Source organism: Podarcis bocagei (assembly GCF_964188305.1).
Source record: "Podarcis bocagei genome assembly, chromosome: 3".
Lineage (NCBI taxonomy): Eukaryota > Metazoa > Chordata > Lepidosauria > Squamata > Lacertidae > Podarcis > Podarcis bocagei.
Genome location: NC_138127.1, coordinates 99,432,422 through 99,451,208, shown reverse-complemented (window position 1 = coordinate 99,451,208; position 18,787 = coordinate 99,432,422). Strand labels below are relative to the sequence as shown.

At 46.7% G+C, this 18,787-nt stretch overlaps 1 protein-coding gene across 2 annotated transcripts in view; it reads left to right on the top strand.

Annotated features, from left to right (window-relative positions):
* Positions 1 to 5,881, top strand: part of EFEMP1 (EGF containing fibulin extracellular matrix protein 1) — a 70,780-nt gene extending 64,899 nt beyond the window's left edge. For both annotated transcript variants that reach the window (XM_081188710.1, XM_081188709.1), the window contains 3 exons: positions 100 to 295; positions 2,036 to 3,886; positions 4,042 to 5,881. In XM_081188710.1, the coding sequence (XP_081044836.1) occupies positions 100 to 295; positions 2,036 to 2,194 (355 nt within the window). In that variant the 3' untranslated portion in view covers positions 2,195 to 3,886; positions 4,042 to 5,881. The remainder of the gene's footprint in view (positions 1 to 99; positions 296 to 2,035; positions 3,887 to 4,041) is intronic.
* Positions 5,882 to 18,787: the final 12,906 nt, after the last annotated feature.

Below are 18,787 nucleotides of genomic sequence, written 5' to 3'. Positions count from 1 at the left end.
TAAGAGATCTATTAGCAAAGCCTCATTTGCAACGTTCAGCACTGCAAAGCCCGCAGGTGCAAGGAGTTTGTTTTTCAGTCGTTGTGGTTTGTCTTACAGTCGCTGCGTTTGCCCGGTGTCCAACCCCCTTTGCCGAGACCTTCCATACTCCATTGTGCACAAATACATGAGCATCCGCTCAGAAAGAACGACTCCGTCCGATATCTTCCAAATCCAGGCGACCACCATTTACCCCAATACCATTAACACGTTCCGGATCAAATCTGGAAATGAGAACGGAGACTTCGTCCTGAGAGTGAGTATTTTGCCAAGTTCCGCTAACAAAATTTGACTCGGCTCGCCTGGGTTTCCATAAATCTCCCATAAGGGCAGCAGCATAGTGCGGTGTGCCAGCCCAGCCCTCGATGCCAACACTGCCAGAGCACCAGCCCCACCAGAGACAAGATGGGCCACACTGCACCACCTGTCCCCCCCCCACAGGTGAGAGCCCAGCTGCCTGATGCAGCCCTTGGCAGGCAAATCTCACCCACACCCTGACACCCAAGGGTGGGATGAGGAGGACGCAACAGTCATGTGCCCTTTGAGCCCAGCCTCGCAAAGCAGCTTTAGGGATATTTGAAAAAAATAAAATGAATTCAACTCTACAACTGGGAGGATAAGAAGGTGTTGATTTTCATTCTAACATGTGTTAATAATAATAATAATAATAATAATAATAATAATAATAATAATAATAATAATTTATTATTTATACCCCGCCCATCTGGCCGGATTTCCCCAGCCACTCTAGGCAGCTTCCAACACAATGTTAAAATACAATAATGCCTCAAACATTAAATGCTTCCCTAAACAGGGCTGCCTTCAGATGTCGTCTAAAAGTCTGGTAGTTGTTCTTCTCTTTGACATTTGGTGGGAGGGTGTTCCACAGGGCGGGTGCCACTACCGAGAAGGCCCTCTGCCTGGTTCCCTGTAACTTGGCTTCTTGCAGTGAGGGAACCGCCAGAAGGCCCTTAGCGCTGGACCTCAGTGTCCAGGTAGAACAATGGGGGTGGAGACGCTCCTTCAGATATACTGGACCGAGGCCGTTTGTCGCATGCAGCCTTGGGGCTGTTCTGCTGCAGTTCAGCTTCCGTCAAAGACGACGTTATTTGTCTCACTCTCTGCTGCGGGAGAGTTTTACGTAATTATCATTACATTATCCCGCACCATTTCAGTGCAAAGGAAGTGTGATGCTTATGGAGTGGAAAGGAATCCATTGCCGTATTTTTCGCTCCATAGGGCGCACCGGACCATCGGGCGCACCTAGTTTTTAGGGGGGGAAATAAAGGGGGGGTTATTTTTTTCCCCAGCCCCAAAGAGCAAAGAAGCCAAGACAGCCAGTGGGATCCATCCCGCTGGCTGTCTTGGCTTCCTCTTTAGCCACGCACAACCTCTCCAGCCCGGAGAGGCTGCTCGCAGCTTTGGCAGAAGCCAAGACAGCGAACGGGATGGATCCCGCTCGCTGTCTTGGCTTTGTTTTTAGCCGCGGGGCTGGGGCGGGGGAAGCCCAAGCTTCCCCCGACCCCAGCCCCCAGAACGGGTCCGAGAGCGGTGACGAGGTTGCGCGCAACCTCGCCTTCGCTTCCAGAGCTTGCTGTTATCCGCTCCCCGGGCTCCGAAGGCTTGCGGATAGCTTCCTGAAGCCTGGAGAGCGAGAGGGGTCGGTGCGCACCAACCCCTCTCGCTCTTCAGGCGTCAGCGAAAGCCTGCATTCGCTCCATAGGACGCACACACATTTCCCCTTCATTTTTGGAGGGGGAAAAGTGTGTCCTATAGAGCGAAAAATACAGTACCTATTGTTTGCAGACATCAGCAGCAAGAGTACCGATTATTTTGCTGGACAAATGTTCATTCCAGACATGGTGGCAATTTCCCCTCTCTATCATCCCTATCCATAACTCAGGGAAAACACCGCTCTTTGAAACTTACTCCCAGGTGGGCAGGGTGGAGACAGACATTTCCAGGTGATAACTTCCAATTCCTTATTTTCTTCCAGCAAACCAGCTCTGTGAGCGCAATGCTTGTGTTGGTGAAACCGTTAACGGGACCTCGAGAACATATCATTGACCTGGAGCTGCTTACCGTCAACAGTATGAACTATCGGTCGAGTTCCGTGCTGAGATTAACGCTAATTGTAGGACCATATCCCTTTTAGCCACTGCAACTAAGCCACTCGCAAGCACCCACAGCAGCCAAAGAAATATTCCCTTAAATGAAGCACTTACGACTTTATTTATAGAATTTACGGGGTGTGTTTGTTTTGTTTTTTTAAAAGGGGAGGGAAAGCCCCTTTATTAAGGAAATTAGTACTTGTAACCACGCTGTTATGCTTATAATTCAAGAGTAGGATATGTGTTTCAGCAATATAACCTGGGCATTGCAAACCTTCTGTATAAAGATGGCATTTCTCCCCACCCGATTCCTCGCACACGTAAGTCGCACACCGACTGCACAGCAGTGCTATTCCCACTGAGAAGAGTGGGGTCGTACCCACTGGCTTTGCCCCAGACCCTCATGTGTTCGATGGAAGTGGTGGAAGAGCGCTGTGCACATGGAAACCGCACGTCCGTTGGCTCTGTGCGCACACCACGGAGGACCCCAATCACAGAGGCTTTCCAATCGCATGAAAGAGTTTTCATGCATAACTGGGGTCCAGCCACACCTTCCACTGAATACACAGAGGTTGGGGAGACAGAAGGACAAGGCCAGAGACTAAAATCTCACCCCTCCCTCCCCCAATGCATTCAGTCATCATGGTTTGGAAATGAGAATATGGCTATAATTGTTGCCTTTCTCATTTTCTTTTTAGAATAGCAGGACATCACCTTCAAATACAGACTGTTTTATCCACAGACACCCCCCAAAAAATAAAAAATTGTTTTGACTGAGAGCTAACACTTTTCTGTTACAGTCATACTTCGGATTAAAGATGCTTCGGGTTAAATCTTTTCAGGTTGCGACCCGGAAGTACCGGAAAGGGATACTTCCGGGTTTCACCACTTGTGCATGTGCAGAAGCTCAAAATGGCGTCTCGCGCATGCGCAGAAGCGGTGAATCATGACCCGTGCATGTGCAGGCGCAGGTTACGTTCTGCTCTGGTCGCAAATGGGGCTCCGGAACGGATCCCGTTCGCAACCAGAGGTACCACTGTATGAGATCCTGGGTTGGATAGTGTTTCACCTATTCCCACTGTTTTTTTATGGGGAAATGAGCCCAGCGCAGATGTTCTTCTGTTTGCACGGGCTGCCCTGCTTACTTCAATGGAAGAAGCCCAATTTCAAGTACAGTGGTACCTCAGGTTAAGTACTTAATTCGTTCCGGAGGTCTGTTCTTAACCTGAAACTGTTCTTAACCTGAAGCACCACTTTAGCTAATGGGGCCTCCTGCTGCTGCCGCGCCGCCGGAGCACGATTTCTGTTCTTATCCTGAAGCAAAGTTCTTAACCTGAAGCACTATTTCAGGGTTAGCAGAGTCTATAACCTGAAGCGTATGTAACCTGAAGCGTACGTAACCCGAGGTACCACTGTACGTTCATCTGTAGACGTGGGTGAAATAGTACTGCTAGCGTACCCAAGAGCTTCGTGTGCACATTGAAGCACACCTGCAGGGTGAGACCCAGCCAGAGAGGGGCACTTTTGATGTCCCAATGACGTTTAAAATCAGCGGGACTCGAATGCACTTAGTACTGGCTGGACAGCGCTCTTGGTTTCAAAAGCCTGGTGGTCATAGAAGCTATGAGGGAGGGAATATTTTACAGACCAAGGGCCACAGCCCCTCATCAGAAGCCTCCCAAGGGCCACATGGTAGTGGTGGGTAGGGCCAGCTGCAAAAGAGGGTGTGCCCAGAGGCAGTGGCGTAGCGTGGGTTGTCAGCACCCGGGGCAAGGCAAGTAATTTGCACCCCCTAACCCATGGATTTGCGCCCCCTAACCCTAACCCCCAGATTTTGCGCCCGGTGCGGCCAGGCCCCCCTGCACCCCCCACGCTACGTCACTGCCCAGAGGGGAAGGCGAGTAAAGCAACAGATGTGACTCCTGCCTTTGTACAGCAAGACAACTTTTCAGCCATGCAGAGGTCTGTGTTTTCGACGCAGAAACTCATTCATATGCCTCGCCATCCTCCAGTGAGGCATCATCGCAGTTCAAGCGTGCATTTCAGCAAGGCAAAAGCACTTGGGCAGGGGGCGGGACAGGACCGATAAGAGGTGTGGCCTGAGAAGGGGGTGTGGCCTAGGCAGAGTTCCAAGGGCCTGATACAGGGGAACGGAGGGCGACATTTGGCATTCAGATTGTAGGTTTCCCACTCCTGCCATAGGTGTTGCTGTGTATTCAGTGGTCTGTGTTTGCCTGAGCTTGAGTCTGGACTAAGGATTCTGAGCCCCTTTGTTCTGATTTGATAAATGATATCCAATCACAGAACATTTCAGGATTTGGGCCTCTGCCATTGGCCCTTAAACTCTGAGTTATGATTCGCAGCTTGGAAGTTTAGACAGCCAATCACATGGGGAGTGGGAGTGGCCCAGGCCTTCAGAAATGTATATAAGCAGTTGCTTTGCCCTTGTTGTCCAGTTCTGTAGTTCAATAAAGGTTCTTGCTGTTATTACTGTGTCTTGCCTCGTGGGAACCCACCTACACTTCAGGTGGTTTATTTGTACATCCCATTGTCCACAAGCCCACGTTGTGCTCAAAGTGCTTCAATCAGAACAGGCCGTTCAAATGATCGACTCCCGCCCGGAAACCTATGTCCCCACTGTGGAAGGATGTGTGGATCCAGAACTGGCCTCCACAGTCACCTACGGACACACCATTAAGACCATCTAACACCGTTAAGAGATCTAACAGTAAGATAGCTCGCCTACATTAAACAATGTGGATAGAGGTTATAAAAAAAGAAGAATTGCCGTATTTTTCGCTCTATAAGACGCACCAGACCACAAGACGCACCTAGTTTTTGGAGAAGGAAAACAAGAAAAAAAAAATTCTGAATCTCAGAAGCCAGAACAGCAAGAGGGATCGCTGCGCAGTGAAAGCAGCAATCCCTCTTGCTGTTCTGGCTTCTGGGATAGCTGCGCAGCCTGCATTCGCTCCACAAGACGCACACACACATTTCCCCTTACTTTTTAGGAGGGAAAAAGTGAGTCTTGTAGAGCAAAAAATACGGTAATTCCTCAGACACCTATTTTTTCTCTCCTATTTGATTTTTGTGTTCTTGTTGTTTAACTGATCTGGGATTAATGAGCACCATAAAGAGAAAATAGTTCGCACTGGGTGTTTCCATACCACTTGTTACCATTTTATCTTTTCCAAGAAAAATGGGACATAAGGAAGAAGCTTTGCCAACAATGAGTGAGGCTCCCACTGGAAAGACAACATCATTTGGAGAAATGTTTCTGCATGAGTATTGTTTCTTGTTTCTTTCTAGTTCCTGAGCAAAGGAGGGGGTGGGGGAATATATGTTTGTATACTAAGATCCCCCAATTGAAAAAACAGCTGCTTCTACGTTCTTCTCTTTTTCTTTTTTAAACCATTTTTGGCTTTGACTTCTGTTGTGTTTTTTTTTCAGAATTTGGGATCCAAGAGCTGGCTCCCCTTTGTTAAACTTTCTACAATACAGCAGTGCCTTACTCATCCTATATATCTGTTTTATAACTCAGATTTGCAATTCTAAATGTACAGTGTTCATTAAAAAAAAAAAAAACGTAGTAAAACCTGGAACTGAATACATCCCTTTGTAATATGTAAAACCTTCTCCTGTTTCTTCATCGAAAAACCATAATGAAGTCTTTGATGTACAATTTTTTATAAAAAATAAAGAAATAAGTAAATAAACCTGTTTTTAGTGGACTTGCTTTGTCTTGCGAGTTATTTTATCTTAAAAGGACAGCTCAAAGAAACCAGATCAGCAGCTGGTATATGTCAGTGGATTGTGTTGCTAATGTGAAAGAAACACACAAGTTTACATCGGCTGCACATCTGCCTGTGACTTCGTAGTGGGAGAGAGCATCTTCCCTGAATCATTTAGAAAAGGGACAATTGAGAACAGGAAAAGTGATTCCTGTCAATGTATTGCATGTTTATTGATTGAATTTGTATCCCACCCTTCCCAGGGCACAGACAGATACACAATTTTAAAACAAAGGAAAAGCATTCTAAAACAGATTTAAAAAGTCAAAAAGCAATTACAATTACAATTTTTGGTCTACCTATTGATCACAGGGTTGCCAGGAACAACCAGTCAGTCACCTGGGAATGTTTTCAAATGCCTCTTGAAAGTTAACAGTGAAGGAGACAGGCACACCTCACTAGGGAAGGCATTACATCACCAGGGAACCACCACCGAAGAGGTCCTGTCACAAGTCGGCACCAGCAAACATTAGCAAAAGGACTTATACCCAACTAAGGTGGCACTTACTGCCTCTGTGTTCCACTGCCCAAAATTCATATGGGACTTCTTAAAAATGATAATATTGCAAACTGCTGCGGAAATGTGGACAACAGAACTCATAGGCTGGACAAATGGACCGTTTCTGTTAAGATACCTGTGGCTCTGGTTGGCAGATCTTGCGTTTTTTTGTGAAAAACAAAGTAGATCCCACGAGCCCAGAGTTCGCCTGCCTTCCTATATGCACTATAATAATAATAATAATACAGTGGTACCTTGGCTTACAGATGCTTCAGGTTACAGACTCCACTAACCCAGAAATAGTACCTCGGGTTAAGAACATTGCTTCAAGATGAGAACAGAAATTGCGCGGCAGCGGTGCGGTGGCAGCGGGAGGCCCCATTAACTAAAGTGGTACCTCAGGTTAAGAACAGTTTCAGGTTAAGAATGGACCTCCAGAACGAATTAAGTTCTTAACCCGAGGTACCACTGTAATAATAATTTATTATTTATTTCCCCAGCCACTCTGGGCAGCTTCAAACAAAGTATTAAAATACAATGGTCTGTTAAACATTAAAAGCTTCCCTAAAGAGGGCTGCCTTCTAAAAGTCTAGTAGTTGTTCTTTTCTCTGACATCTTGTGGGAGGGCGTTCCACAGGGTGGGTGCCACCACCGAGAAGGCCCTCTGCCTGATTCCCTGTAACTTGGCTTCTCGCAGTGAGGGAACCGCCAGAAGGCCCTCAGTGCTGGAGCTCAGTATCCGGGCAGAACGATGGGGGTGGAGACACTCCTAAGGCACTTTAAAATAGCAACTAACACAGGGCCCATTCCCCTTTCATCTGCCTCTCTTTGCTTCTGCCACTATCAAAGATCGTGGGCCTTAAAATAGGGCCGATTGTAAAATGCTGCCTCTTCCCAGAAACGTGGATGCTGGCGGTAAATATAGAAGCCTTGAGTAAATAAGACTCTCGTGGACATAGTAACCGAGTTCATTCACTTCTTTGAGACCACCTGAACATGAGTCTAATGGGATTATTATGTTTGGAAGTCTTAAAAAACAGGAGTTTACTGTTGAAATCCGTTTCCATGGCAGCGGGCTGTTGCTTATGTTTTGAAAAGGCCAAATACGTTTCTAACTTTATAACTCTTCAGCTCAACTGCAGCCCAGCTGCTTCCCCCATCGTATGTTCTGCATATGGGAGCCCCCCCCCCACTCCACCCCAGGGAGGAGAGCCTCCTCTTACTTGAATTATTTTTAACGCCCTCGCATTTCTATCACAAACCATCATCCCTGCTGGATGGCAGATTTCCATATTTCCCAGCTGGGGGAACACCTGCACGATACAAGCCGCATCTGGTTGTTGTTGGGGGCAGGGGGTGGGCCATGGGGGGAGGCAAATCTTATTTCATCTGGCCAGCAGAGTAAATTATTGTCACTATTGAAAGGAGAGAGGGTGCGGGTGGGGAAATATATCAACTGCTTTTTCTATTTAGGCAAAAGCAGATGTTAAACAGGGCTTGTTTATTTTGTGCGGGCTTGTGTATACGTTAGCAAAAGGCAGGGCCTTTTGGTAAAAATTGGGAGCTTTGAGCCGTCTCCGGCTAGGAATAATATTATGCAGTTGCTCAGTTAAGGGCTTTTGTCCATGTACTTCATGCGCCACCCTGATCGTTGCTGACGGATGCAAATTGAAAGAGGTGTGATGCGCTGCCCCCCACAGATGCCATGTTTTGAATTGCATATAAGGACAGTTTCTGAAAAATGGCTGAGGACCATCCGGTGAATAGCCTAACCATTAACATTTAGGATCCTTGGAGAAACAAATAAGCCCCAATAACACCTTTTGCTCTGAATTCACTGCTGATAACAGACCCTGATGTTGGGAAAGATGGAGGGCACAAGGAGAAGGGGACGACAGAGGACGAGATGGTTGGACAGTGTTCTCGAAGCTACCAGCATGAGTTTGACCAAACCGCGGGAGGCAGTGGAAGACAGGAGTGCCTGGCGTGCTCTGGTCCATGGGGTCACGAAGAGTCGGACACAACTAAACAACAACAACAACATCTTTTGCTCTGAATTCTCTGCTGATAACAGGCTGGACGGTCCCTTGAAGCACGAACAGGCAGCGACCGTTTTAGGGGCGTCCAATATATCACACTGAAGCCAGAAGTGACCTGGAAACGTCACCAAAGAAAGTAGAAGGCGAAGGGTGTATAAGGAAGTTCCATAAGTGTTCTTATATGAGCAAAGGTGGCAGGTGGCGCTATGGTCTAAACCACTGAGCCTCTTGGGCTTGCCGATCAGAAGGTCGGCAGTTCGAATCCCCACAACGGAGTGAGCTCCGTTTGTTCTGTCCCAGCTCTTGCCAACCTAGCAGTTCAAAAGCACGCCAGTGTGAGTAGATTAATAGGTACCGCTGTGGTGGGAAGGTAAATGGTGTTTCCGTGCACTCTGGCTTCCGTCACAGTGTTCTGCTGCATCAGAAGCGGTTTAGTCACACTGGCCAAATGACCCAGAAAGTTGTCTGTAGACCAACGCCGGCTACCTCAGCCTGAAAGTGAGATGAGCGCCGCAACTCCATAGTTGCCTTTGACTGCACTTAACCATCCAGGGGTCCTTTAAAGGTAAAGGACCCCTGACCATTAGGTCCAGTCGCGGACAACTCTGGGGTTGCACACTCATCTCGCTCTATAAGCCGAGGGAGCCGGTATTCGTCCACAGACATGTGGCCAGCATGACTAATCCGCTTCTGGCGAACCAGAGCAGCGCACGGAAACGCCGTTTACCTTCCCGCCAGAGTGGTACCTATTTATCTACTTGCACTTGACATGCTTTCGAACTGCTAGGTGGGCAGGAGCTGGGACCGAACAATGGGAACTTACCCCGTTGCGGGGATTCGAACCACCGACCTTCTGATTAGCAAGCCCTGGACTCAGTGGTTTAGACCGCAGTGCCACCCACGTCCCTTAGAGGTCCTTTACCTTTACCTTTATATGAGCCTATGAAACCAGTACTTCCCGCTGCCCATCCTGAGGGTGTCGCATGACCATTTTCTGATTTGGAGGACTCCACTGTAGAAGACCCAGGAAGGTCTGGAATCCTCCATTCTATCGCAGTAAAGGGGTGGCACGGAGGGAGAAAGAAAACAGGGTGGCGGACAAAAAATGTAGCACAAACACTTTGGCTCTAATTCTTTCCTACATCCTCTGCGGTCCCCCAACTCAATTTCTGCTAAGTTGTGGGTGAACATATCAGACGACACAGCGATTCTTCAAACAGCTCTTGTTTATTCAAAGGCCAGAACAGAACTGAACTGAAGGGTTCAGCCGGCCTGCTTATATAGAGCTCCACTACAACGCAACAGTAACAACTTTCTGTAACTATCCAATCACTGAACGTCACTTTCGATCCCTTATTTGCATATGTGGACCTGAACTATCTACAGTATCCCCCTGCTGGCCCAGGGTGAGAACTTCAGTACATAAGAATTTCCCCAAAGGAAATGTAGCTTTAACCTAAAGGGCCCCTGCCCTTGTTCTGATTCTTAAGGGGAGTCCCCAAAACGTCTGAAATGTCGCAAAGCCAGTGACAATCTGGTAAGTGGTACAGAGTTTGGGCTGGACAGTTTAACATCTGGATAAGACTTCAAGGCTCAATGTAACTTTGGGTAGGTGGGGGGGTGTGACCGTGAGGCTGTCTGAGTGCAGGTGTGTATGTGAGAGAGAAATAATCCACCAAAAACTCAGTACAGTGGTACCTCGGGTTACACACGCTTCAGGTTACATACGCTTCAGGTTACAGACTCCACTAACCCAGAAATAGTGCTTCAGGTTAAGAACTTTGCTTCAGGATGAGAACAGAAATCGTGCAGCGGCGGCGCAGTGGCAGCAGGAGGCCCCATTAGCTAAAGTGGTGCTTCAGGTTAAGAACAGTTTCAGGTTAAGAACGGACCTCAGGAACAAATTAAGTACTTAACCTGAGGTACCACTGTACGCATTTTTTGTTTTAAAAACAAAAAATAGTGCCTCCAAATGGTTTCTATAAATGACGGCAAGCAAGTTTCCCCCTCCTTCCAAATCCGGAGCTGTGTTTAGTGTCCTGGGGCCTTTATCTTTTAATCCTAATATTTAACAAGGCTATTTTTGTCTCATGAGATCTTTTAAAATAACAACAACAGCAAAATAAGGATCTGGCGAAGGGCTGAAGCGAGCGAGGAAATGCGAAGCAACATGTTGAGGCCTTATTGAGAGGCACTGGCTGTTTTATACACAGAGAAGAGAGTCAGGAGGATCAAAAATAGTAACATGAAACCTTAATGGGAGAGGAAGAGCTCTGTCTTTGCTCTGGAATGCTTATAAAGGGGGAAGCCCGAAATTATCCATTTCAAATCTTTAATCAAGCACTAAAACATTCGCAGAATTCTGGATAAGTCTGTTATGGGTCTAGAGAGTTCTATTTCATACACACACACACTATGAATTATGATATTTTATAATGCCACCCACAAAGATTTCCTTTTAACTGGAGTGCACCCATCTATGTGTAGCTCTGCCAGCCTGTAGATGCAAATGGGCACCTCTCTCGAATGCCAACATTCCTGGGGAGCCAGCCTAAATTTCTGAATGTCATGGAAGGAGAGAGTCTGTGCTTTCGGAGAGGCTGCACAGAGAGGCACCTTGGCAGTTTGTTGGCTGGGAGACAATCTCTTACTTCCCCGGGGGCAGGATCAAAACCTTCACCAGATACTTGGGGGTGTAGCAGGAACCCGCAGGAACCCCCCACCCCAATCATTCTGTTTGCACAAACTTCACACACACTCACACTCACACACAACATACGCCACATTTCTGTTATAAATTCATAGAAAATCAACCATACATCGGATTTGCACTGTTCCATTTTATTTACTCCATGTGACAAGGACTATCAAAGGGGGGTGGCTTGGTTCTGGTCAGCCATAATCCCTTCAGCATACCAGCACATCCACAGGAGCCCTGCCCAGTTGCTATGTCAGCCCTGATAATCCCAGACAGAAGACAATCATAATGACAAAGAACTTGCATATGGTAGTGGATTCAGCATGGACTGAAACAAAGGACAATAATCAGATCTTCCCTCTGGGGGCAGGAAACTGCAAACTCCCCTTTGTCTCCTGGAAGTGACTCATGGGCAGGGGGAAAGCCAGGTGACAGGACACTCAGGTTACCACCACAACTCCTCCCTCAACCCCTCCTTTCTGTAATGTATGCATGATGTTTCTGGGGGTGGGCTTGACCTAGAGGAGGGGAATTTCAAAAGTTTTTATAAGGTCTTGCACACCATCTTTCTGGGTCTTTCCTCTCTCCTGCAAGTGAGGGGAACACCCTGTTGCAACAGTTCAATAAAGGCCAAGCCTACAGGCTGCTGTTTTGCTCCAAGTTATCCTGGTTGGTGTCTTTGTTTTTGTCCAAGGGAGCCCTCGGATTTTTCCGGTAACAGGGGCAAAGACACAGTCTGCAAAAGACAAGGAACTGAAAATGCAAGAGCTACTGAAAGGGGCAATGATAGAGTGAGTGGGACCCAGGCTAAGAGACACGGGAGAAATTTGGTTCACTTTGAATGCTTATATTAGGGGAAAGTGTGACACGATGGCGTTCTGCACTACATCTGAGAGCAACAGCAGGCTAACTTTGTGGGCAGAGGGATTACCTGGCACAATGTCTGTTATGTACTGAAGTTCTCACCCTGGGCCAGCAAGGGGATACTGTAGATAGTTTTCACTCAGGTCCACATATGCAAATAAGGGATTGAAAGTGACGTTCAGTGATTGGATAGTTACAGAAAGTTGTTACTGTTGCATTGTAGTGGAGCTCTATATAAGCAGGCTGGCTGAACCCTTCAGTTCAGTTCTGTTCTGGCCTGTGAATAAACAAGAGCTGTTTGAAGAATCACTGATATGTTCACCCACAACTTAACAATGTCTGTCCTCTGGCACGTTGTTGCCATAACCCTGCCTTCCAGTATCTGCCATCTGAGGCAGCTGTCTCGCTCTGCCTAACAGTAGTGCCGGCCTCGATGCTCCGAGGTCAGGCAGTCAGATTTATTTGTTACAAGCCACTGACTATCACAAAAATACAAGCAGTGTAGAAGTACAGTGGTACCTCTGGTTACGAACTTAATTCGTTCCGGAGGTCCGTTCTTAACCTGAAACCGTTCTTAACCTGAGGTACCACTTTAGCTAATGGGGCCTTCCGCTGCCGCCGGAGCACGATTTCTGTTCTCATCCTGAGGTAAAGTTCTTAACCCGAGGTACTACTTCCAGGTTAGTGGAGTCTGTAACCTGAAGTGTTTGTAACTCGAGGTGTTTGTAACCTAAAGTACCACTGTACATTTCAACATTGATGGTCCCCAGCACATAGGACCCCATGCTATACATGTCTGATCTAAGGAAAACATAGGTGGAATCTATACACATATTTAAAAGTTTTGAAAAATACATTGAATTTGGCATAGCTCGCTGTCGCCATCTAGTGTCACATTTGTATATTGCACATTACAACACATTTAAAACGTTTTATTTGCAGCAGAGTCCATAGAAAACTTTTATGCAGTGTATTTATCTCTATCCATCAACATGTTTTTCTCCCTCTGGGGAATTTCTTTAAGAAATTTATCCCTAGCAGAATTCTATAGGGAGCAATATGACTTCTACGTTCAGGTTTTCCAGACATATCCAGGATACATCTGTCGGAAATAGTGTCCGGGTGGAATTTCTGGAAATCATGAAAATGTCCTGGAATACCTGGACATATGACAACCCATACAGAATGTTGGAAGTGTTGATCTTTTCGCAAATTTCCTTAAAAATAGCTCAAAAACTTCAAAATTTTTGGAGATTTTTTTTCAAAACCCTACACATAATGAACAATATTTTTCACTCCTCCCTGGCCCCAGGTACACAAATGATTGTATACATGCATGGGTGTAGGAGAATTTCAATTCAGTTCACATTTAAAGATGAATCGGTCAGCTTTGCATTCCCTGTAGAAATGTGAAGAACTGAATTTAAAATTGGAAAAATGAGAAATCGAGGGAAAGTAAACTGTCACGCCTTTCCATCCCTATGAAACAGGCTGTGAGCATAGTGTGAAATCGCAAAGCTGTAAATAGATTCCTCAGCACATTAATTGGTGATTCAAATAAGTAATCTGGAAGACCATAATCTCAGTGCACAAAATTTATAAAAATGGATTAGCTCAGTGGTGCTTTTCTTAATGAAGAAGAGGAAGAGGAAGAGGAGGAGCAGGTGAAGAAGAAGAAGAAGAAGAAGAAGAAGAAGAAGAAGAAGAAGAAGAAGAAGAAGAAGAAGAATTTATTATTTATACCCCACCCATCTGGCTAGATTTCCCCAGCCACTCTGGGCGGCTTCCACCGAATATTAAAAACAATACAGCATCAGACATTAAAAACTTCCCTAGACAGGGCTGCCTTCAGTTGTCTTTTAAAAGTAAAATAGTTGTTTATTGCAGTGTTTCCCAAACTTTTTTGGGCAACGGCACACCTGTTTACTGAAAAAAAATCTCGCGGCACACCACCATTAAAGCCCCGCCCCGTGACGTCAGCGCGCAGCGTCACGCCGGGAGGGACGCACGAAAGTGAAAGTTTTTTCCCTCCCCCCTCAGTCCCTCGCTCGGAATTCAGCTCGTTTGGGGCATCGCTCCGGCTGCTCCCTCTCCCGCCGCGCAGGAGCGATGCCTCTCTCTGGCTCTCCCTCCACGCAGGCTGAGGGAGGGAGGGAGGTGCGCGTGTGACCCGTCTCTGCTGGGAGACCAAACCCAGCGAGGCAGAGTCGCGCGGAGGCGCCCAGGCAGCGCTGCCGGCTGCGAGGTGGAGCGCCAGGCAGCAGCAGGAGGCGCGGCCTCTCCTCGCCGCCGCCGCCCCGCCTCTCGCCGCCCGACTCGCCCGCCTCCCTCCAGGCATCTCGCGGCACACGAGGCAACGTCTCACGGCACACTCGTGTGCCGCGGAACACCGGTTGGGAAACACTGGTTTATTGCCTTGACATCTGCTGGGAGGGCGTTCCACAGGGCAGGTGCCACTACTGAGAAGGCCCTACTAAGGAGGAGGAGAAGAAGATGAAGGAGAAGAAGAAGATCAGTACTTTGCTCATCAGGGCTGGCTCACCCATGAGGCAAGGTGAGGCAACTGCCTCAGGCGGCAGAATCCACGGGGGCAACAGTTCCAGCCTCCAAGGAATGCATTGTCCACAGCCTCCTCCTCAGTTGCCCTGCCATGGCCCCTCTACAGCGGGCTCTTGGCAGATAAGAGGTGCTGCTGGTCTCCTGTCACCCCTAAGGAGGAAATGGCAGGGACTGCCCTCTGGCAGGGGTGCCAACTTGAATAAAATATTGGGGGGGGGGCAGGTAAGCCCTGTCCCACCTAATCAATCACAAGACGTGGAGCTCACATGCCTTTGGAATGGCAATGCCCATCAACTTGGGGGTGCCGCCTCAAATATTGTATTGGGTGGCTGAAGGGACCTCGGCTCGTAGGAGTTGGCTCCTATGCCCTCTGGCATCTCTTGGGCTCTGCACCCACCCAGTATAATTCAGACTGGTCCCCTTTCCCGCTGCGGCGGCCTTTGATTTCCACTTCAACTGACATGTTAGGTTGATTTGATTCCCCGCTTCTTGTTCCCAACGTAGATCTTCACTCAACTCTTTCTTCCCTGGTGAGGAGCTGCCATTTTGTGGTTCACCTCAGGTGCCCAAATGTATTGGGCTGGCCCTGTTGCTCCCATGTTAAGGGCTTGAAAAATACGCTGAATGTGTGAAGTTTGGGGGTGATTGAGTGGCTTGTAAACCGAGCATGTGTGTTATGCAGTTGTGCTGCAAATTAACTTAATGCAAAGATTTCAAAGTGGTTTACCCAGTTTGCCCTCCATTATGCAAGCAACAAGCAATTATCTTGGGATTTCCTGTGCAACAGCAAAAAACAACAACTGATGCATCTTCTTTTCTCCAAAAGCTCTGCCAGAACAGCCAGAATGTTCGATAATAAAATTGGAAAATTATTATGATGATTTAAAATAATCCTAATATGTTTCTTTATTGGAATGGGCATGGTCAAAGACAGGGGGCAGTGAGTAAAGGAAGGTACTTTAAAATATAAAAGTCTGTGGTGGATTTTATATTCCTGCTCACAGCCGCAGTTGGAGGTCTATATTGTCTTGCGAAATTTTCCTTTGCAGGTGTGGTGAAATTCTTGGAAGTGGCTCTGATGATATATGGGTTCAGTATGTAGTGTTACATTCCACTGATAGACCGATTTGTTTTGATGTTGTCATAGATCTTGGTCTCCATGGATGTGGCTAAAAATTGTGCCTCGAGGCGCCGAAGCAAGTCTGTATGTTCTCCTCAGGCCAAGGAAACATTTTTAAAGGGCTGTCAGCTGTGAAGAGAGCAGACCCCCACCCCCACCCCAACATCAGTAGCGTGAGAAGCTGGAATTCATAGGAATTTCTCTCAGGTAACTCACCTGGGACAAAAGGCCAGGAAAGCGAACAGGCGGACGTCCCTGAAGGGGGTAAAAGCCAAGTAAGGGGGGTGGACAGGAAAGAGGTGTATAAAATGATGCATAGCAATGTACTAAATCATGGGTAGGCAAACTTAGGCCCTAGGGTCGGATCCGGCCCAATCACCTTCTGAATTATACACATTTTAAAAGGGCATAGGATGTGTCAGGAGCTCAGCCCACACTCGAGTAGGACCCTGGCAGAGACACATGCCCGACTGACATGTTCTCTCCGTTCCTGGTCGATTGTTCGGAATCGTTCACTTCCCACTTTGTGGAGTCAAAACATAAGCCGTCATGTGATAGACAACAATCCCAGGACTGCAATCACAGAGCAGGAATTCTAACAGGATGATGGGAGTCGTATTGCAGCAATATCTGCAGGGGAACATTCCTCTCGCACTACTATATTATAAAATATAATATATAAATATGTATATAAACAATTTATAGACTGCTTGATTGTAAGAAGAAGAAAACAACCCTCCAAGCAGTTTACAAAAACAATTGACAATAAAGCTAGCAGCAGAAGAGTTAAAAACAGCTATTGAAAGCATTCAAAAAATAATTAAAATCAGTGATAAGTTAAAAACAGATTAAAAACACATGTCGATATTCTACATATCTGGGCAGGCTTGCCTAAACAAAAATGTTTTAAGCAGGTGCTGGGGGAAAAGTACAGCAAAGCATTATGTTCCACAGATCGAAGCCGTCAAGTAAGGTGGTCTCGTAAGTAAAGTAGTTTGGGGCTAGCAGCCATTGATAGCTTTACCTCCCTGAATTTGCCTAACCCCCTTCTAAAGCTGTCCATGTTGGTGGCCATCGTGACATCTTGCGGGAGCGGATTCCACCATTTAACAGCACGCTGCGTGAAGTATACTCAGAGCTGAGTGTGAATTTCATGCTCTTTATTCAGCTCATAGTAGCAATGAATGAAACTTTCCCCCAAACGTCTCGCTATATATACATTATTTACACAATGCGCCCCACGTGATTGGCTAATTCCGGGCTGCACCTGTAGGCCAATCAGGTTGTGGATTCACCTCCTCCAGAAGCCTGATTGGCTGCTCCTGCAGACCAATCAGGTCGCTGATTCACTTCCACCTGGAGCTGGATTGGGTGGCTCCTGTGGACCAATCAGACTGCTGCATTCTGGATCCTATTGTTCTAGGATTCAGCTCAGTACATAACACTGCGATAAAAACGCCCTTCCTTTTGCCTGCCCTGAATCTTCCATCATCCAGCTTCATTGTGGATGACCACAGTGTTGTGAGGAAGGGATGAAATCTTCTCTCTATACATTTGAACCACACTGTGCATCATTTAGTACAGGGGTCAGCAAACTTTTTTAGCAGGGGGGCAACCCACTGTTCCTCAGACCTTGTGGGGGGCCGGACCATATTTTTTGGGGGGGATGAACGAATTCCTAGGCCCCACAAATAACCCAGAGACGCATTTTAAATAAAAGGACACATTCTACTCATGTAAAAACACGCTGATTCCCGGACCTCCAACACCTTTGCGGCAAAATCCGGGACACAATCTTCCGGGACGCCTTCTTACCATTTTTTCTCACATGAGAACAGCAGCCATTTTCAGCACCGTGATTTCATGCCATGATTCCCCCCACCCAAAAAAAAGTGCTTTTTGGGGCACGGTGCCCAGAAATACGTGTTTGGGGGCACCGCGTGATATCACAGCCCCCCAAAATGTGCTTTTGGAGGAGGCGATCACAGCGCAAAATCACATGATATCATTGCGTCCAAAATGGCCACCGTTCTCTCACAAGAAAAAAAATGGGATGTTCTGGTTTTTCCACAGTCTCTGGTGACCTTCATGCCAAGGAAACTGGGCACTAGGTTAAGTCTTTCGTTACTGGAGATGGTCTTGCACACAACACTAGTCTTGTTAGCTTTTAAAGCGCCACAAGGGTTCATTAATGTTGTTTGCTACCACAGGCTAATGTAGCTGCCCCTGTGGAATTTGATATGCATTGAATTTCAGCACGAAGCAGCTCTTAACATTTAATTTCTGGCTTTCTGAATGTCCACTTTTAAGGCAGCGAGGTTTAAATGGAAAGCTGAGCAGTAAGTAGTTTCTCTCTCTCTTCGAGTTGCTTAATGATGGCAATTCAAAGAACAAGCAACGTATCTCCTATTACACCCTAGGTTGCCATATGAGTGTTTTTACCATATGTACATATTACATCATGTGAATGTACAACAGGCTCCTCTGTTTGAGCTGATGGAAAAATCAGGAGGTCATTTTATATCACACAATACCCAAAGGCTGGGTGGTCTTCCAAAGCCGGAGGATTTGTCGCTATCAAAAGTATTTGTGGGGAGCTTTACAGTTTGTAAATCTGAGCTGCTACCCTACAAATGCTTTAGTAGTGTGTGTGTCTTCCTGTTGTGGGAATACAAGGGGGCTATTCAAGGTTGCTAAATTAAGCAGATCCGAAAATCTGCACAACCGCCTTTAGGCTGAGCTTCTCAGATGTTCTCCTGCAAGTATATCAGTTCAAATGCTTTTCTAAATATAAAATAAACAGTAACTCCATAAAATGAACAGGAACATACAAAGCTCCCTTGTAACAAATAAGTTAATGGGAATAGGTTTCTGGGGGAGAAACCTGATTTCTCGTATTTCTAAACTTCTCTCTCAAATTTTCTCTGGACAATGCATTATTTGATAAATATATAACCTGCCCCAACCCCACAGTCCTGTACCTTATTCAGGTGTCCATACCATCAGTGTTTAGGTCTTTCTGGCACGTGCGCTCAGTGGGAGAGCATCTTTCTTGCATACAGAAGAT